The 21967-nt window shown below is 33.1% G+C and overlaps 1 protein-coding gene across 1 annotated transcript in view; it reads right to left on the bottom strand.

The window, feature by feature from the left end:
- Positions 1–355: 355 nt before the first annotated feature.
- Positions 356–21967, bottom strand: part of HFM1 (HFM1, ATP-dependent DNA helicase homolog) — a 36346-nt gene continuing 14734 nt past the window's right edge. Inside the window, exons 15-38 of the mRNA XM_014938958.1 lie at positions 20880–21025; positions 19264–19358; positions 18312–18445; positions 17338–17385; positions 14832–14912; positions 14115–14206; positions 13182–13288; positions 13044–13091; positions 12725–12822; positions 12507–12638; positions 10723–10808; positions 9649–9732; positions 8463–8620; positions 7657–7760; positions 5998–6153; positions 5469–5564; positions 4946–5064; positions 4030–4112; positions 3761–3870; positions 2150–2248; positions 1619–1679; positions 1264–1369; positions 726–883; positions 356–422 (exon numbers count right to left, since the gene is read on the bottom strand). Coding sequence (XP_014794444.1) covers positions 356–422; positions 726–883; positions 1264–1369; positions 1619–1679; positions 2150–2248; positions 3761–3870; positions 4030–4112; positions 4946–5064; positions 5469–5564; positions 5998–6153; positions 7657–7760; positions 8463–8620; positions 9649–9732; positions 10723–10808; positions 12507–12638; positions 12725–12822; positions 13044–13091; positions 13182–13288; positions 14115–14206; positions 14832–14912; positions 17338–17385; positions 18312–18445; positions 19264–19358; positions 20880–21025 — 2468 coding nt within the window. The remainder of the gene's footprint in view (positions 423–725; positions 884–1263; positions 1370–1618; positions 1680–2149; positions 2249–3760; positions 3871–4029; positions 4113–4945; positions 5065–5468; positions 5565–5997; positions 6154–7656; positions 7761–8462; positions 8621–9648; positions 9733–10722; positions 10809–12506; positions 12639–12724; positions 12823–13043; positions 13092–13181; positions 13289–14114; positions 14207–14831; positions 14913–17337; positions 17386–18311; positions 18446–19263; positions 19359–20879; positions 21026–21967) is intronic.

The following is a 21967-nucleotide window of genomic DNA, read 5'->3' on the forward strand; positions in this document are numbered from 1 at the left end:
AGGACATGTAATAAACAGTTTACTTTCCCTTATGTGATTTTTACTTTGTCCATAAGAGCACCCTCAGTTTCAGAACTATTCTCCTTTAACACATTCCAGTATTTTTCTTTGTAATCCTGAAAACAGCAAGGTCAACAAACAAATATTTAAGCACTTTTCCAAATAAGATAATATACCCAGAATTCTGTCAATTAGACATCAATTTTGTTATTATCTACTCTATGCAGCAATCCAGCTATTAATGAATAGGTATATAACAGAAATAAAATTCTCTTAACTAGATTTAAAGGCTTCACTCTGTAAAAATTACTACATTTCTTCTCCCAGCACTTACTATGTATTTTGCTTATATGTTTTACAAAATGCCATCAAATATTCCAAGAAAGGGCTTGACATCATTGATTTCATCATCAAGAAGATATCTAATGAAGATTAAGCAAACAAAAAAATTTAATTAGGTATAGAACATCAAAACCTATGAAATCAGGAACACTATATAAAGTATAGTCAAGAGACACCAAGAGAAGCAAAATAATTTGCAAGTCTTTTCCTTTCTAAGAAAAGTTAATTACTACTATTATTGTGAAAATTCACCTTTTTAAAATGAATGTTATAAATTATCACATCACCTAAAGGTCTGTGTTCCACAGAGAACTAAGCAACAGTTCTTCCACAAAGAACTGGAACACTGAGGCAACAGAAAAACATGCACAACTTTTTATTACCTGGGATCCACTTGTTTTTCCTGTTCTTTTGTGAAAATAAAGAAATCCTCCTTCCTAGTGAATTTTGAAGAGTCTGGCATTATTTTTGAGATTGAAGAACACTGTATGTTTTTCAGCTCTTGTGAAGGACTTGAATGTTTTTTTTCTTGAAAACTGAACTGCAATGTAAATGTGAAAAAGTACATGGTTAAAATATCTAACCAAAAGAGAAGCTGTTAGATTGTTGTAGTATGTAGTATGGATATTTATATTGATATTATGGCATTTGACAAGGATCAAGCACATGATAAATATAATTATATATTTGGATGACTTGCAGAATCACAATCAAATTGAGTAAATAGTTTGGAAGTCATGCTATATAAAGTAAATTCATGAATATCACACTGAACACAGGATGCAGGCATGTTTGGACAACACAGAAAAGTTCAAAAATTCATTATGTCCAAACTGATTCAAAAGTCAAATATGGTAAATATATTTACACATGAAATACTGTAATTATAGGAAATTCTGTTATTGAAATATTTTTACTCACCATATTTATATTTCCACTCTGTACTGGTAAGTTCATTTTTGATGTGCTATTACCCACAGAAACAAATGAGTTCTGAATATTGGTCTCATCTTGTAATGTGCATGAACTGAAAATATCAAGTTGAATAATTTAAGTATTTTTACAGAAGTGCAAAATTATTTAGTTTTCAATTCAGGATTTTCTATTTATTTCCCTACACACACACAAATTTAAAATCATTCAACAATTCATACCATTTAGAAGTTGAAATTTCACTCACTTTTATTAGAGAACAACCTTCTATATATTTAATTATACAGATACATGTGAAATATAGACAGTATTTTTAACTAAGTAAAATTGTAATAATGCTTACTGTTTTGAAATGTCATTTGTGGCTTTGCTTCTTGTGTACTGGCAAAGTGGTTCACCCTCATCTGGAATTGAAGGCAGATATTTCCATGTTCCAGAACGAAAAGAACGAAAGTTTTTAAAACTGAGTCACAAACCAGCCAAAACCCCTTGTAAATATTTTATATAAAAGGATAAGTAGTAGTTTGAATATTACTCAAATATCTTAACACTGGAAATATTTCTTCTGTGGGTTTTGGGCTACTGTAAAGATAAGCAAATATAAGTAGTAAGATATGTTAACAAATATGCAGTTGTAGGCCATCCGAAATTTTTTTAATTATAGCTTTTTCAACTCTCCCTTTCATATCAGAGGTCTCAATATAGGTGACATTCAAGGTGGAGTAATAAACGTGGTGATCAAGCCGATTAATCAATTTTAGGTAGTTCCTAAGGTAGTTCCATTCTTTGTATACTATAATAAATTATTCTGAAATAACAGTCTGTAAAGTAATTCATATGTAGGTAACAAAAAATTTTGTTAAAATAACCTTACCTAATTCTCTACTGGCAAAGTTGCTAGCAAGTACTAATTTCTCATCATCAATATCATCCCAAACATCATCTCTCAGTTCAAAGTCCACATCCAAAGCATCTGAAAAACAAGATCTGCTTTTATCTGGATCAGTCAAGTTATGCATTAAAGATTTTTGAACAATTTTTTTTTATGCCAATGTGGTTCGGCTCTTCCCACTCACAGAGTATTTCCAAGAGAAAGCTGTAGTACATTTGTAATGGATAAGTAGAACAAAAACTGTGATATGTTTTACAACCAGTTGTTCAATCTCTTGTACAGACACAGAAACTTTAAATAAATTACAGGTTTAGGTTACTACAATTTCACAGTATATTCTTAATTACGTAGGGTTTTTGGTTTTGTTTTTGTTTTTTTTACTGAATTGAAAGATACCATATTACGGATGTAGTTAATCCTATAAAAATCATATGAACTGATGCCTTACATCATTAGAACTATTTTTGATGCTTTTTTTTTTTTTTAAATGGAGCCAGCCCAAATCAATATGGCCAAGGTTATCTTTTCTGCTACTATTCAATGGAGATGGCTTTTCTACTACATTCCCTTGATCCTGTATGATTTGCCTCAAGATGTTCTTGGGCATAGATTATAACAGTACTGGAATATCCATCTGTCTTCCCATGACCTTATTCTTTTAACACAATCATATCATGCACTGACTGCCACCTCCCAGCAACTGATGATATGGCTATGAAACAGTCTTCCATCTTAAGACTAGATAACAACTCTAGCAGGTAAATTAATATGGCAGGAAAAATACAAAGCATTTAAAGGAACAGGATTACAATCCCATCATCAAAATATTTAGTAAAAATGAAATCATGCACTATAGCTGCCAACTCTTAAGGCAGTATGAACTAAAAAAATGTTTCAATTCATTTAAGCACAGTGCTTCTTATATGTCAGAGTACAATCTAAACATTGTAGCTGCTACTTACTAGCAAATTAATCGAAACCTAATTCACATCAATCTACTGTCACTAAATACAATGGCAAAAGGCATGCAGTGAGGAGAATGTCATAATTATATACTGACAATTAAGACTGATCATTTAACACCAAATGTAAAAACATTTGTGGCCTTTCCAGTGGAAGAGAAACAGAAAAAGGAGTACTATTTTCCAGCTAGAGATGTTTTATTAGTTATGAACTCAGTTATGGAATGGTTGTATTTTTTCAACTACCAAACAAAAGCTCGTATTTTACTAACATCTTCCAGCAGAAAGGGAAAAGAAGAAAATGTATAGATACAGGGATAAAATACCTCTTGTATTACAAGCAGCTTCAGTGGAAATACGTTACGATTATACCTTTCAGCAAGTATCTATAGATTTGGACCCTCATATATTTGATTTAGTCATTACTATTTTATTGAAAGGTATATTTAGATGCTTACATTGCCACCAGAAATTCTTATTGACACCAGAAAGAAAGTGAATTACGGGTCCCATACATTCATTGTTCTATAATACTATATTCGTTGCTGTACTGATTCAGCAAGTTTGAGTTTACGAGTATATTCGAATCAAAATAGTGAAAATCATAATTTCAAACATAGCAATAACTTACGACTCTTTCCATAATTCCAGGATTGCAGTTGTTCCTGAGATACTCCTAAGCTATTAACATTATCTACCTGAGCCACAGAAGATAGTGAAGATGATTGTTTATTGCTAGACCTATTAAAAGAAAAATAATAAAAAACGCCAGTGACACATCAGCAGAACAGCTGCAAAGAGCTGCAAAATCATTTTACTCAGAAAATTGGTTTTAGTTTTTAATCACTTAACATACTATCTAAAATAAGACAAATTTCTGATACTTATATTAATCAGTACCTTGACAATGCTGGCAACAAAGATTTAGGTCTAAAAGCAAATTGTTCAAGATCCACATTTTGAGCTTGATTTAACATCTGCATCTGAAGAAAGCAGATTATTGTAACTGATAAGATACAAACATTGTTAAAAAAACAAGTTTCAATCTTAATGACATCATTAATACTGTATCAAGTTAGCATACTTTTTAAATATCATATATAAAATCTTTCTAATGTCTGCTTATCTAATGTAATCAGTTAAAAAGGTTTGAACTACATGCTTCCAGTGGAGTTATCCAAGTACCCTGGCACGGTCAGACTGGTTATCACTAATTCTTATCTCTATTAGCTATAGGCTAAATCATTCTCTATTGCAAACAAACAAAACCCTGAGGGGGAAATAAAACACTCCACTATCCCAAATGCCATTCTTGATGCAGAAAGAACCAGTTTAGCACTACTTTCAAGGGAATAAAGTGTAAATCATTAAATCTTTCAGAGATTAAAAATTAACATGTCTGGTTTTCTTATAAACAAGTGGATCTACCTGTCAATGCAAAAAGAACTTTTGGTAGCATTACTCTGATAAATACCACTATTTATTTTCACCCAGATCATATTTTGCCAAAACCATGTCACAGTACAGTACCTTCCAACGATGCCTCACCCACCACAATCTATCAAACGCTATGAAAGTAAAATCAAAGAGTACATGCACAGAACTGGATCACTGGAAGCGCTGAAACAGCAGTACAACCTCTCAAAGATTCCTGGACCCTTGGTACCTTTGTACTTCTTTGCTGTTTGCATTCCACACAGAAAAGTCAAACTGGAATGTTCATATTCATTTATGAAATTATCTCTGCAAACAACATATACAAATACCTAACAGAGTAAAATAAATCTATTCAATGGCTGACTGTATTCAACTTAACCTTTAACCGTTTTACTGGGGGTACAGATGAAATTGAGTTCCTGCTCTTTAAATCAGCTAGGTACAAAGAAAACTTTGAATCTCCATTCATCTCAGACTTTTGAGGTACTCCAGTTTTACCTGAAAAAAGGAATTAAAATAACCTTCAGATTAGCTGAGAAGGGATAAATCCTAATTCTTTCCAGATTAATGGAAACTGCCACTGATCTTAATATCTCGTATTAAAAGATCCTAAGAGATTTTACATACTAATTAAAAGATTTAACACACCAATACTTATATAAAAGTGTAACAAGCTTGACACTGCTTTTAAATCATATGCTAGATGTTCTAAAAAATATTATCAATCATTGTAATGTCATTGACAAAGCTTTTTATTACTGCTTTTATGACTACATCATAGCAGCAACTCAGGCCTGACTTGCTTATATGGCTTCTGTTAACTTAGCTATTGGTATAAATGAAGCTATTATAAATTATATTTGTCTGAAAGTAACAGCAATAGTAGTTTTAATGAAACTCACAGCAGTCATGCCCACACACATCTTTGTTTTTACAGCGATGGCTGCATTCTCTGTTTCCATATTTCTTGTAGGTAATTTCTTGTTTAGATCTGCCTGCTAGATAAATATAATACAGAAATGCTATTTTTTTATTTCATATGTATTGTTGAGAGAGCACTTTGTGCAGTAAAAGATGAGCCAGAAGTAATCTATGTCACTAGAACTTTGTTGCCTTCAACAAAGCTTTGGGCTGCTCAAACAACATAATTAGAAAGAGAAATTCATCAATGCTACTGAAAAACAGAGGCACTACCACATTCCCAAATTCAAGCAGTAAAATTAGATACTAAACATCCATGATTTTTCTTACTTCCGAATTCATCAAAGAACTGCACTGTAGTACTTGAGAAGGGGTAGCAGCAGCATTGTATTTTATTATACTTGAGAAAAAGACAATACGGATAAATAAAGATCTAGCCCTCTACTGAAAGCAAAATTCAATTTTCTGTTGACTTTAGTATTAGCCAGATGTTGTGATCTGACCATTTACCTGTATCTACTTTTGCTGCTGGCAGACTTTGTGGTGAGTCACAACACACATCAAGAGAAGACTGAGTGTTCAGGTTTTGATTTGTAAACACTTTACTTCCCGCTGTTCTCCGTGTTAAGTAGAAGGCTGTATATGCTTGCTGAATATCAAGGCCAACTTTGAAAAAAAGACAAATTGCTGAAAACTGTTTCTAAACTACTGATTACCTTCACCTTTCTAAAGAGCTTAAGACACTATAAATGTTATTAAAAGATCATGGAAATTTGTCAAACCAATGTATCAGTAAAAGCATACAATTATTTGAACGGATTCTTTTTGACTAAGATTAAAAAACCCAAACATTTCCGGTGTTAAAGACACAGTTACTAGATGAGAAATAAAATTAGTCCCTTTAACAGAATTTTTCTGTATTGTGTTAAAACTACATTTATCTATGGTTTTGCACTACTGATATAATTTCAACTTTAAAATTTAGAACTACAGTCTGTTACATGATTATCAGCAGCGCTGTACTGGCAAAGGTGCAAAACAAGTATGTTGATAATACTTTTGAAGTCGAACGCTAATAATAGTTCCACTTCTAATTAAATCAAGATTCATATGAGACTATGAGAGACACCATTTGTAAAAAGAGTGTTTCTGTCTTTTATTAGGTAAATATTGCTGGAAAGTCAGACAGGCTTTTAAAAAATGAGAGATTTCCTTCAAGTCTGGAACAGATGCAGACTTGAAAATACGTAGAGAGTAGGAAGATCTGCTTTTATAGTCTAACTTCACTGTTACCAATTTGAGAGAAATTAACTGTGGTGTTGAGTTTTACTGAACTCAGTACTATGTGGTAATAGTTGTGATAGCCAAGTAGTAATAAAACTACAGTTTTTTTCTTATCTCTGTTTGGTTAGAAAACCCTCCTTTTTCCTGAGCCACAGGTTTAGCCGTACGAATACAGATTATTCCAGGCCTGATTACTGTAATAGTCTCAATATTCAGTGTTTATCATGGAAGCACCTAATATAATTCAGTTAATCTAATACACAGCAATCTTTACAGGCAGGCATGATGTCAAAATTTAATACAGCCAGTCTATTTTAAAATTGTTTTTCAAAGTTCTATGTTTCAAGGTCATCAATGTCTCTCCTCATCTGTTGCTGTATTTCCAATTCTATGGAAATTGACACCGAGGGGACCAATGTTTAAATCTACGCAAGTTAAAGCTCAAAATTTTCCACCGTAGAAATTTCTGAAGTGGAAATGGATGAGTACCTAATACTTTTTTTTATCACAATGCAAAACCTAACTATTCACAAAGCAGCTCTTCCCAACATAAATAACCTACCAAGCTGATATGTTATCCCTACTGAAAGTTAATTCAACTTGAAGGCAAAGGGCAAAAGACAATCCTAATCTCTGTCAACAGACAAAAATACTACATTCTAGTAACAGTTTCAACGTTTCCCAGTTCATTAATATGCTAGTAAATGAGACAAACAGATATATAATTAGGACTGTTAGGTAATACTCAACCTAGTAGAAAACATGTGATAGAATTTTGTTTCCAGATCAGTTAATTTTATTTTTGGCTTGGTATAAGTTTTTTAATGATTTATTCAAAATTCTTACGCAGTTGTTTATATATTAAAAGCACACCAATCAACCTACCAAAATCAGAACTGATTAAATTTATACTAATGTCTTCTGATTTACGAGCTCTCTTCACTTCAATTTTCTTCATCCAATTTCCAGTTTTCAGCAGCATAGAATCCCTGCAATGTATCAGTAAAGTTTTGTTACATGTGGACAATGAAAACACGACCGTATACTGTGACCTCTGTAACCAAGTGAACAAGCCTTTATTTGGTTTTAGTTCTTGGATTTTGCTTGATAAGTGGCCTAAGAATAACGTTCCAATGATATATGATTTATAGCCATAAGAGAGCCAAAATCCTGCAGATCTGTTTCAGTTCTGCAAAAGTGCCAGAACTCACGTGGAGGTCATGCAGTTGGAAAAGATTTTGTTTCTCTTTTCTCATTTGCTCCAAGCACATCTTAGCCAACTGGAAAATTTAATGACATCTCTGAGTGCAAAACAATTTTGATAATATGATATAATTACAGAAATACAGCTAGTAAGAGTAAGTAACAACTTGAGAATGTATCTTTTTAATAGGTATTTTACTGGTTTTATATTTATGAGGAAATTATGACTTCCATAATACGACATCAGCGTTGCACACATATTTACACATACGCTCTGTACTGACAAACACACTGGCACATTATTAGGAGTTTTGAATCTTGTGCAGCATTTAAAATGACAGCAGTGACTATAAAATGCTGTCGGATAAAGAATAATTTTGTACCTTTTGGCATCAGTAGAAAGTATTTCAAAAACTGCAAGTCACAGAAAGGAGTAAAAGCCAATACCCTTAAAAAGATGCAAGGCAAAAAAACCTGATCATACATACATAATTTTCTGATTAAAAATGACTTGGTTGTCAGCATCTCCTATGACCAATGTAACATAGTGAAATTCTGTCGCTGTTCTCTTTGTCTGTAGTTGCTCATAGTTTGTTAATTTGATGGTTACTAAGATTTCAGCCAATGTATCACTGTATTTTGGAAGCTAGGAAGAAATGATACAGAAGAAGACGTAACTGCTAAAATATGCAAACTAAAATATATGCCCTTCCATAATTTTTTAACTGTTGATACAAGCACAAAAGCTCAATTCAAGCAATTTCAATTTGTAATACAATTTTTATTTGTTGTTCTGAGACACTATTATACAGCACTAACTCGCCCACAGATTAATATCCTAAGTTTGATTAAGTATTGAGGCTACATTGAGCCTCTGAAAAATCCTTCTCTCTGTTCAATGCAAAGAGAAAGATGCAAAAAGAAAACTAGGTATATTTTGCCATCCCAACATTCCTCTATAAGATATTTTTAATTGTTAAATCTTTCTTTTGAGAACAACTTCATCTGGTATTACGTCAAATGAAAAATTAAAATATAACTGATCGTTGTAACAATAGTATTTCACACATGTAATTTTTTTTTTTAAGGTGTCTTCATTTGTATCAACTTCACAAGAAACTTTAAGGCTTTTTTTCCCAAATTTTGCATTTCAGAAAGGTAGAGTAGGCTATGTGACCTGTTTAAAGATAAATGCATATCATAACCTCAAAGCTCTTGATTGCACATGGAACTGCACCCCTCCTTTGAAAGGGCACCAGCTAGGTTAAAGGAACAATTTCCTATTTTCTCTACATTCTTAAGTGCGTTGCAGAAATAAACATGAGTTAATGCTTCTTCCCTAAGTTTTATATGGATGTTTTTCTGCCTCTAGGGTTTGTTTATATTCAAGATAGACAAGACCTCTCAGACTAGAATGTGGAATACACTGGTTTGCATCTGTAACATAAAATGCTATTAACGAGGGGGGTGGTGTGGCAATGTATTATCAGGAATGTCTATTCCAACGTTTTCCTTTGATGTTTAAGAGTTTGATTATACATGCTAAGGTGGAAGGAGGCCACAACATTGTGTAATCTCCTATCAGTGAAGGTTCAAAATTTCTTTAAGTCAGTAGTTGCTCTTTCATTTAATAATACCAGCATAAAAACCTAAAATAAATAGAAAAGAATTTACCTGTTCAATGTCAAGTTCATACTTCGGAAGATGCAAAACAGATTCTTTTATCTGGTTTCCAAAAGGAGGATGTCTGTTTAAAATCTGCAAAGATTTAATTTCGTTTCTGATACATTCAGCTCATCAGAGATACCAACAGAAATGTAAATCCAAGGAATCAAAGTCACCACAGTAATTACGCTATCAACAAAAGCCCTTATCACTCCTGGTTCTCTACTGTCAGTGATGCCCAGAACAGCAACATAAACAAAAGAAAATTTCAATACTGTTTCATGTTGCTACTACTTCAGTTCAGGTAACAGCCAATGAACTAGTCAATGACCTCAAAACCTAACTACTCAGGTTTCATAGGAGACGATTCTTCTATGCTGCCTGAGTCAAAACAAAACAAGTAACAGGAAAACTGGAAGAGAGAGCAGAAAAGAGAAATCCAATTCCTAAAGCTAAACCAGAAAACCAGAAAAAGCCAAATAAGATCGATTTCCTTTAGAAATCTGTTCTATCTTCCAGGATACTGGAAAAACAGTTTCCTCAAAAAAAGAAGTCAAGAGCCAAAGAACTTCTCCTGGGGTAAAATCTAACTTCTCTAAAATAAGAAGTGCTTTATGGATGATTCAGAAGAATTTTATTCTCTAACTACCTTTAACTAAAACTAGCTATAATGGAAAGTCAGAATTTTCATCATTAACATATATTAAGAGAAAATGTAAACAAATACTCCCTTTTATATTTTTTGTAACAGTCTTTAACGGGAAATGCATATTGTCCTTTGTTTCAAGCCGTGTTTATGATACTATTCTCCATATTTAGGCAACTGTTTTCCAAAACCTGCTGAATCATGTTAAATCATCCACATTAAATTTGGTAGAAGAAAACATCATACCCAGTTCAAGGCAAAATAGCAGTAGCCACATTTTTTTTTAAATTCAATAGTATAAATGAATAAACCACTTAAAACACTCAATTTTGCTGACAATCAAATAGCAGATATATATTAACCATACCACTTCTACTGTTAACAGTATTAATACTCGATATTTTCCTTATCATATTTATCTGCGTACAAAACATTACCAATTCAAGTTCCCTTGCGTTTATGTCTTCTATTTTTTTGAACGATGTCAGCCCAGCATTTACCATAGCATTTGACAGTGATACACCTGTGAAAAAATTAAGTTTTATGCTGTTAAATTACAATCACTAATCTCAAATTATTCTCACCATCTGCATTATAGAAGGTAAAACCAAAGCAGAAATAATTTTATAGTATGTTTATCCCAGCTTTTTGCCCAGCAAATCACTAAATTTCTTTTCAGTTAATAAATATCTTAGTATTATTTAATTTCACTTATCCATTAAAGAGAAAAAGAAAATATAAATCAAAGATGAAAACATTCACTATTTCAATACTGACAATTTTTAGTTACATTTTAAAGAGTAAAACAGATTTTAGATCACTTCATACATTCCGACATTAGAGTTTAAAAATTAGGGATTTATGAATATGTTACATGGTATCAGTAAATTTCTGTGAGCTCAAACAAATCACAAAGACACAGAATAGGCTTAGCTGCCATATCATGACAGAGGTCAAGAATCAGACATCATAATATAGGCATCAATTCAATATTTGATTCAGGAAGAGAAAGCAAATTGTCATCAGACAGTTCAAAAGAAGCCTGTGAGCAGAAAAAATGGAACACTTTGAAAGTTAACAATTCTTTCTAACATGCTGCAAGAACAATGACAGCATAGGAAAAGATTTTTAAAAAAAAAGGAAAACAGGACAGACATGCATATATAGCGCTTCTATTATTAAAAAAACAGAACTGACTTTATTCTATTCAATATAGTGTAGAGGAAAGCGTTTGTCTACATTGCAAGTGCCATGTTTATTCCACTTATCCTAACCCCTAGAAACGCTGAATATGAGGCAGTCTCCTCAGATGACCACGTGCACATTGGCACAGATCCCCAAGTAGGGGAAACGGGGTCCCACCACAGTGCACTGTGCCACCTGCAAGCTAACGAGCCCTGTCCCTTGCTTTGATTCCACACCAGTGGAGCAATACAGCTTCTGCGCCGGAGCTGGCAAAGCTGCAATGTACTGCACCGCAGGGATCTTTCTGGCTTAGCTATTCTCTAATTTGCAGATCTCTGTACCAGAGTTTTCTGTGCAGCACAGGTGTATCTTTAAAGAAGAAACACAGACAACACTACAGTGAATTCTGAAAGCGTAAAGGTACGATAAGACCAGACAACAAAGCAGGAAGCTATACTATTACCTCAAACAAGTATAACTACATTTTTGTAACACAGAGGACTCCAAAATCTTGGAACTCTTTTTCAAAAAATTATGACAAGTCTGTACTTCCAGCTAGTTCATCCAGTAACAGGACACAGTGACAGGATGAAGATTATTAGAAACTTGAGAGCTTCATGTGTGTGAGAACCTCATGCACAGTAAATTTATTTCTGTTTCATGATTCCTATGCACATCAATGCAAATTAAATGGTTTTCATGCATGTGAGTAATCAGACCTGTAGGATTACAGCTGTTTGGAAAGGAAGGCACAGCCTAGTCAGATATACGCAATCACACAAATGTGGAATATGAACAAGATACTGAGATGAACAACAAAAGAACAACTACAAATACTTTGAAAACCTGAAGACAATTACTACATGGATTACTTTTATCACAACAGACTATTATGACAACTGTGGTACTCAATTGTGGCAAATGGGTAATTAGGAGACTCATTTAATTATGTAAGCAGACATCCCAGAAATTAGCAGGCTAATTATGAGGTTTGATTCTGTATCAGATTAATTTATCATTTCTGACTAGTACCTACCAATTTTTTCCAATTGCTTAGACACATGAAGTGAATTTTCCCAAAGTTTGCACCTGAAACACTTTGCTAAAATCAAAGAGTTTAATAAAGCAGAAAAGTTGTTCTTACATGATGCCAGAAAGTCAGATAACCCTGCAAAAATAAGACTGAGTTGTATTAATCAAATAAAATGTAGCTGATTATTGTATGTATCAGAAAAGGATTAAATTTTACCATACATCTAGTAACTCTTAAGCCATTTCTAAATATTCTGCCAGTATCTTGTGTCAAAGTAAAGTCTTGAATAGGAATGCATCCTAGCTGAGCCTGAATAAGACTGGAAAGAAAAATATTTTATGGTATATACATAGCAGCCATATTGCAAGCAAAGTATAACAACATGAAAGTTTCTACTGGAAAACAAAAGAAAATTCAGAATAGAAACAATGAAATGCAAGACCTGGGCCTCCGTAAAATGACACAAATTCAAGCAGGGACTTCAGCAGCCATAAAGAGAAAACTTTTCAATACAAAGTAACACCACAATATAATATTTACCAGTTTATTTTCATTTCTCTTGTTTTTATCTTCCCCTCCATTGGAAACCTAAGCACAAAAATACACATCTGTTATGCTATTCATTTTATTTATTGCTAAAAAGATACTTTCCTTTTCCAATGTATTTATTTTTCATACCTGATAGTTATTTTGTCCTTGTCTTTATTCAAAGTGTTCAGTATTTTCTTTTCATTTGTTCTTAACTTGACATCCAGAAATTCTGAACAGCTGGAGATCATTGTAATCTGTAACAATTTTCCTTTTTTATTATTCTTGTCATTTTTTCAATCACTTCTTCCAACTTTTTGTTTAATAAAAACTACTAAAAAATTTTATTGTCTCAATACTATGACCATGAAAAGACATTCAATCAGTTCTTTCTGATACTGACCAACTTTTATCTTCCCATAAAGGCTATTATATATTACAAAAGGGAAAGATTTTTCTTTAAGATTTTAAATTACTATTCCACTTGAAATTATCCAAAAATCAACCACACTGCTAACACTTTATGACATACAAGGCAATACAGATCTGTTATGTATTTCACCTTACTTTCTTCACACTTTGGTAACAAAGGCAGCCATAGGAGAACAGGCATTCCATTTTTTCATACCCAATCTGTTCTACCATAGTATTTGCTTGAAAACAAAATGTCTTTTGTGACTTAACAGTAGCCGTAACAACCTGTTATCTGATGGGAAAATTACTTAAAACAGAAAGACAGTAACATTCATTTGAAAGTAAAACCTGCTCAGCATGCAGCTAGTTTTTGCAATAAAAAATAACTACTAAACCACAAAACAGCGTTCAATACATAAACAGAACAGCTTCAGCCACTTTGCATCTTCATGAATAAGGTTAATGAAGGGAGATTGAGTTGGGAATTGAAAGATCTCAGTACAAAGTGTCAAAAATACTCCATTTGGATTTATTTAGATACATTCTCTAAAACTTTATATAAACAAAGTCTGAGCTCATTAAAAGAAAGAAAAACTTCTGCTTTTTATCTTTGGTTCTGTTTAAAAATCAATTGAACATATGTAAATTATCTTTAAAAAGTTAAATTACCAATTCTTTTATAGTCTCTGTTCCCTTAATTGTGAAAAATTGTTTCACTGTATCAAATGCAATATAATACCATGCCATTAATCTTCCAGTCTCTGTAAAAGAAGAATATACCTTAAAAAATAAATATGCCAAGTATTTTTGGTGTATTTTTTTAAGTCACAAAATTGATTACTTTTCTTATTACAGGACTCTACAAAATTTACCATCACTGATTCAGTACGTTATTGCCACATGCTGTCTGATGGATATTACTGATCCCACCATGGAGTGGCAGAAAGAAACACACACCGGTTACAGTTTTCTCCAATGGAGACGAATTTACACTAATATATCAGACTGTGAACAGTGGCTGCTGAGAAGCCAGCCACCTCTAGCAGAGGACTGTAGAGAAGAGCACATACTGATAAAACCTGACCATTGCACTGTCACAAAAAATTATCCTGTGATAATATTCTGAATTTTTTTCCTAATCTGTATACAAAATTTCCAGCAACAATAAGATAAGATCTATTCATGAATCAACATTAACAGAATGAACTTCCATGATTTGTTAAAGAAACTTGCTTATATATTCTAGGCAAACAATCTCTCAGATTCCACTCTCTACTACATTTGTGTACTGCTATTAATGGGTCACAAAAATAGTTGCGACCCTTTCTAGTTCACTAATATCTCAACATCCCTCCTGAAAATAGGTTTATTTTTAAAAAGTGTTACCTCTTGGCTTGAAATTATTTGCTTCATCCATCCTGATCAAATCAAACGATGATAAATCATTTAAGTTCTTCAAACACAGTTCTGTCGACAATTTGAAAATATATGTATTTTTAGAACATGCAGAAAAAAATATTTATGTATAAACCAGAATCATCATCATAAAATTGCACTGAATGTATACCAAAGCAATTCCACTGAACTCAAGTAAAGGTTTTAGAATATGAGCCTGCTTCTACTAAAGCCGGTGGCTGACTTCTGCCTGTGGAAATCTCATTCAAAGATACTTGATACAGCCAACCCAGCTCTTCTTCAGTAAAGCAAAAATAGCAAAGTAAAAGAAACTAGATGCATGGAATGTAGGCTGTCATATTCAATTCTGAATGACAGACCAGAGAGCCCACAGTATTTATACAAAAGATTTCCACTACAGTGTTAACACTTAAATGGCTGAAGTTTTAAATATCCACAGGTATTTATGAATCTTTCATCAGAAATTTTCATACTGTATCAGGTGCATTTGTATTTACTTCACTAAACCTATTTAGTCAGGTATCTGCATGAGGATGGCCAAAGTGTTTTGGTTCTCTTTTTTTCAAAACCAAGGTAAATAAAAGGCAAATATTAATACAATATTCAGAATATAAAAATAAGTTGGGAAGGCACCCAAAGTTACAGCTCCCATCAACCAGAAATAATTTACATTGCACATGAAATGTATTAAAATATCAACAGCTATATACATTACTACAAAATATTTCATGCGTGCAGGGAAAAGGAGCTAGTTTCTATAAGAACTTTAGGAAAAGTTTGGTTTTAAGATCAGAGAGCTTCAAGGAAATATAATCCACATCTATAAAGCCTTTGTAAGTGAAGCCTTCTACCCTAACACTATCCAATTTCAAAGAAGTGATTTCAAACCATGCCTTTTCCCATAAAGTCTTATTTAGGTAGTAACATGCTTCATTCCCTCCATTCCTTTCAACCTACATTCCAAAAATAGAGGTGTCCTGGATATAACAGACAGGAAGAGGTAGAAAACAACTAAAAAAGCCTATGAACTAGGTAACTTTTCTTACTGATAAGTACTCCTTTTTTTTTTTTTTTTTTTCCTTTCTGAAAGTCACAGTAATTGTCACCTACAGACAGAAAACTCTTTTTAGCTAGCACCACACCATTTTGCTGGATCTTTTGCACTGGCTGGTTTTTTTTTTTTTTTTTTTTCCCTATCTGCAAGTCACAGTCAATGTCTCTCATTTTTGGAGACTTCAAGCAGCAGCATATACACCAAGTGTATTCTGGAGATGTGTCCTGGAAATCCTTACACAAGAAATAGCCTCAGCATAGTTTCAGTAATTTTTACAGTATTACAGGAAAAATATGGTGCTGCCCGTTTTTATTTTTTTTATCTGTAAAGATGGATGCCTCAATCTCACGTTACTGTTCACTTGGAGAGAAAGTGCAGTTTCTTCATTATGTATTTGCATTGCCTTAGTTCTTTGCTATTATGCATTTGCTATTCATATAAAAATTTTAAAACTAAATTTGGAATTAAAATAGCAAAATAATTCTTAAGAGGATCTACTAAATCCATACAGCTGAGATATGATGGATACTGCACGGAATGCTTAATGCACAGAAATCTTTGAAAGACTGCAAGCCTTCCCTTGATGCCACTAAGGAAAATGAGTAATTCAATCCATAAGGTCCAAGTTTCAGGTATCAAGCAAATAACACACTAGAATGTACACCTTCAGTGCAAAATGTCATGGTCAGATGGTACCAGTCTCAGACGTCTGAAGAGCAAACCTATACAAATACTGTGACTTACCTGTACAAAAGTATGGAATTTAAGATTTGCTCCTACCGTTCCAATAAACTGAGTCCACCACTAGAACAGATCTGCCACACTCTGGAGTTCTCTAAAATTCCTTTTTCACATTATTTATGCATTTTTGAATGACCAGTGTAAAAATATCCATCATAAAAAAATAGTGTTTTCTCTCTCTTCACCTGCTCTATATTACTGCTTCCTAACACGCTATAATCATGCAATTTCAAACTGTTTCTGAACAAGGTGAAGATGTTTACATTTTACATCCTTTGTTTTCAAGGCTAAATTTATGATGAAGGGAAGATGACAATTTCTGAAAAGGGCTTTTTGAACATATAGTAACAGAAATTAATGAAAGCAAATGAAATCAATCAAAGGAAAAATAGGAAGAATGACAAGCAATCAAAATTAAAATGCTCTGCTCCATACTTCTGAGTATGGAGATGAGGAAGGTACATTCAATTTTTTTCCTCTATACAAGAAAAGCTTTTCCACCAGTCAAAATGCAGTGATAGTGTTTCAAAAGTATTAATAATTAAATAAAATCAATAGCATAATATCATAAATTGCATTTGTTCTGTGAATGGATATATTGAAATTGAGATATATAATACATATGAATGAACCTGCCCTAAAACGTAACATTTTACTGAAAAAAGCTTAAAAGCCACTTACCTTGTAATTTTGCTTCAATTCCAATTTTATCCAATCCAGGTGAAAAACCTTCATGAAAAGACATAAGGCTTTTTAACCTAATACAATGATGTACTTCCTCCTCAGTATCATTACCCATCAAAACTGCTTTACTGATTTTTGGGAGCCAGATAAGTAACCCAAAGTGAAAAAACTGTAAATATTTATTATAGTGGGAACAAGTCAAAAGCCTTACATAGTTTAAGTATCTAAGTATCAATACGTGGCTATTAGAACAGATGTGCAAAGGTAAAAGCTGGACATATCAGAGTCCTAAATGTTGAAGAAATGCCACTGAGCAACTTTCCATGTAGTTTTCCTATTTCAGAATACAAGAAGCCACCCAATTTGCAACATCCATTCATCTACTAGATGTGCTAGCTTCCAGTCCCACCTATAATCCTTAAATAAAAATTCTCTGTAGCAAATGCCCCAAGACTTCCTCATCAGGTGTAGAGCAAGTGACCAGGAAAAAAAAACAACAACAATAAAAAAAAAAATATGGTCAGGGCTGGGGACCCAGAGGCTGTTCTGGACAAGAAAAATTGAAGACACCAGTATTAGGATTATTGAAATGTTGTTTTAGAGAACCTATGCAGTATTAGACAATTTTCTTTTTCTTAGTAGCAAATCACATATTTAGCACTGAAAAGTACATTATGGCTTTATACTATACTAATACATGGTCCAGTGTATTAAGATGAGAAGAAATAGATCATTATGAGGATATAAATGCCTTCTTCATAGTTTTTAGATGTTATACCATGCTGAAACTCCTATTTACTGATATTAAAGGAACTGAAACTGTTGTTCCTAAAAATATTACAGGCCATAACACACATCTTGTTTTCAATCCCTTATGACATAATAAGTCTGTAAGAAAAAGAAACAAATCATATGCATCTACGACATCCTAGTGTCATAATTTAAATCAATTAAAAAAAACACCAACAAACCATAATGAGTTGGATTTTTTAAGGCTCTAATGTACAAGAATGTTGATCGTATCCATTCCAAAGCTACAGAGACATCTGTGACAGTGTGTAGCACTATTTCTGCATTTAAGTGCTCAACAAGATGCTTGTGTAAGCTAGCAAAGAAAAAAAAAAGGAAAAATTAAGTACGTTTACCAATTAGTTGTATAAGAAGGGCTAAAACTATGCTTTTGGGGGAAAAAAAAAACAACAAAACAAACCCCTCCCCCCAAACCACAACAATTTTCTGGGTTTGGTTTTTTTTTTTTAATTTTCAACTGTTCACTTTAATGAGCGACATTAATAGAAAAGAGTAAAGAATACGTAAATACTCAACAATGTACTTTGTCTATTATGGCTTAAAGTCCAGTAAGCAAAAATAAAAAACTCCTGTCAACTGTGAAGTTTCACCATTATTTAGAAAACGAATCTATACATATTTAGAAGTTACAGCACAGTGCTCATATTTGAAAAATTAAACCTTAACAAAATTACACAAGCAAAATTTCCTGTCTTACCCTTTAGTGTCTTAACTTTTCTACATAATTCTCTTGATATCCTGTTCATATCAAGTGCATTCTGTAGTCTGGTATTTTCCAGACTCTATCATCTAAATATTCAGAGACACAACCTGGGTTGAATTCTTGCTTGTCTTTACAATATGTATTATTTCAGTTTCTTCAGTTTTCCAGCGGGAATCTACAACTATTTTGTTGGGTTTTTTTTTAGTTTAAGATGTTCTAAAGATGCTTTTAGATGATAAAACAGAGGCTGTCAATGTCAGAATAGCTTGATTTGATTTTCCTTAAAATTTTCTTAAATTTCTTCTAAACAGACCAAAATAAAACCCCCAAACCCACCTGAAAAAACACATTCTGTATAAACTATGAAATATTGCTACCATCCATATAGTCTTATAAAAAATACTTGTTACCTGCTCTCTATTATATCAGCACCATTTAACATCTGTATATACTTCTCCCTTGTACTCCAACGAGTCATAATAACTGCTGTAGCTGTAGTGTCAAACTGAAAAATAAACCCAAAACCTGCTCTATAGCTCTTAGCAAAAAAAAAATTCCAATTGAATATGCATCACATATCTGCTGAAATGATTAAAACCTTTTGCTTAAAATCCTTGTTGAAATACCTGTTGAACGCCAAGGTCTCTCTAACTTAAATAACTTAAAGGCAAGTTCTAACTCATTTGGGTAGCCATCAGGACTTGGGATTCCAGCCGTTGCTGGCAAGCAGGTCAGCACATCAGCATGTATGCGCTAATGTACATTTAAGAGACATGTCAGAAACATCACGAATGTGAACTGTTAATGACCCCCTTACAAGGTCCACAGTTAAGGAAAGGATTTCTAACCACAGAAATATTCACAACCACAGAAAATAATTTACTGACACGAATTCTCATTAGTAATCTCCAAACATTAGAAAGGCTTAAATGAAAAGTCAAGTCTTTTATAGTAATTTTTTTAGTAATCTTTATCATCTACTGTCAAGCCACCTCAATTAGATTGTTTTTTAATCGAAAAAATACTGTTAGACTAATTTGTTAGTTTTTCTACAAGAAGTCTCCTGACTTTTGCAATTTTTAGTTCAGATTAGTGTATGTAATACAGAAAGGCAGATCTTGGTAAATATTTCAGGTCTTGACTCAGTACGTTACAGTGGCTTGGGATTCTGAGTCACAACTTTAAAAATCTTACTAAATTACAGTCTCTAGCAAAAAAAAACAAACCCAATCAGTTAAGAAAGTTAGGAATATCAGAAATTTCGTACAAGTTTAGATCTTAGGTCCAGATAAAATACTCTCATGTACACAACATACCACAGTGGCTAATGTAAACAGCCTCTGCAGACGCATGTGGGGTAAGCTATCTCCTGTATTAGGCTTTATCTGCATTTCTAAAAACTAAAAAACTTAAAAGTGAAAGACTTAACATAAATGATTCTGAGACTTTGAAGAGGTATAATTAAAACAGCGATTTTTAAATTCCCCTCTCCCCTTCCTTTTTACAACCAAAGCAATGTCTAAAACCTTTCTAAAATATAGCATTCTTGGCATCAGCAACCTCTTGTGGAAGCAAAATGAATTATAGCTTTTTGAAGGCAGTGTTTCTGACCCTCCCCCTCTACTCCACTTCTAACTTAATTAGATGCTTCCTTGTTCTGATGTTAGGAGAACAAAAGCACATTGTTGTCTATACTATTCAATATTCCAGAATTTTTATCATGCAATTTATAAGCCATGTGTCAGCTTCCTACTTTTTCTCTAGGCCCCATTCATTATGTAACCCAAATGTAATCTTTAGATCTTTTTCCACAGCAAGGTGAAGCAGTATTTTTTAGAGGACAACAGAAATCTGTTAGGTTTTGTTTCTCAATTAAGAAGTTACCCAGGAGTAATTTAACTATTGATAAGAACCCTTTAAAAACTGAATGCTGCCGAAAAATTGTTGGCATTGTAGTTTCTTTGCCAAGAACTGTTTCTACTGATCTACCTATAGATAAAATCAATATAATACAGTATTAACTTACTTGAGGCCTTCCTGCTCTCCCAATCATTTGCAGGATATCAGTTTCACTGTACTCTTGGAACACTCCTCCAACGTAATGCATCGTGGATTTTATAACCACCAGATGTGCAGGTAGATTGACTCCCATAGCTAAGGTGCTAGTAGTAACTACATCAGATTAAAGTATATTGATTGCAAGATGAACACCATCGAAATGTCTGGCAGACACTCAACAAGAAGCAAATAAGTGACTCTTGATTTCTAAGAGCTTGTATTTTCTAGTGAAGTCAGTGGGTGCTCTGCACCACAAAGAATTACACATAGATTACAGACACGTATTTGCATAACAATTTCTGTTTATCTGATCATCAGCATTCATTTATTATCAAGTACTCTTTAACAAATTACATCCCAGTTATTTTTATTTAAACATTCCTTAATGTTTGGACATAATCCAGAATCCAATCCCTCTTCAATGTAACACACACACAGACAGAAGAAGCATTATTCATATTTCTTCATGGATAGATATTTGAATACAGCTATGACTTCATCTCGCTTTGTAGTGATCAGTATCTTTAAGATCTAATTTTAAGTCATCAGTCATTAGCATTGTTTATATCCATGGTGGCAAACCAGAATCACCACCAATACTGTCACAATACTTTACCACACTCTCACACAGAAAACACCGGTCAAGTTTCTCCCACACTCATGTTTTCTAATACTCTCTCTAATGAACAGATGGCGTGGCCAGAAATGCACATGGAAAGCCAGCTATACAGGCTAACTGGTATAACTCACCCACTAGGAAAACAAAGTATTAATTTTCCAATTCATTTTTTAAATGAAAGGAGAACTAAAATTAGAAATTATAGGTGCATCAGGAAAGAAGAATCCAATCTAAACTAAAGGCATAACCACACCATCTTGTGAGAATATTGTTATTTTTCATATTTCATATTGTATGCAAAATGGGAAGTTTGTCAAAGCAAAATGACCTAGCCATAAAGAAGTTGCCAAGAAAGGTTACTTACTAGTGCAATCAGAACTTCAGTCCATGTATGTTTACATATATACAAGTATACACACACTCTGAGTATATGTACA

Source organism: Calidris pugnax, unplaced genomic scaffold (assembly GCF_001431845.1).
Source record: "Calidris pugnax isolate Ruff unplaced genomic scaffold, ASM143184v1 scaffold18, whole genome shotgun sequence".
In the NCBI taxonomy this organism is placed as follows: Eukaryota; Metazoa; Chordata; class Aves; order Charadriiformes; family Scolopacidae; genus Calidris; species Calidris pugnax.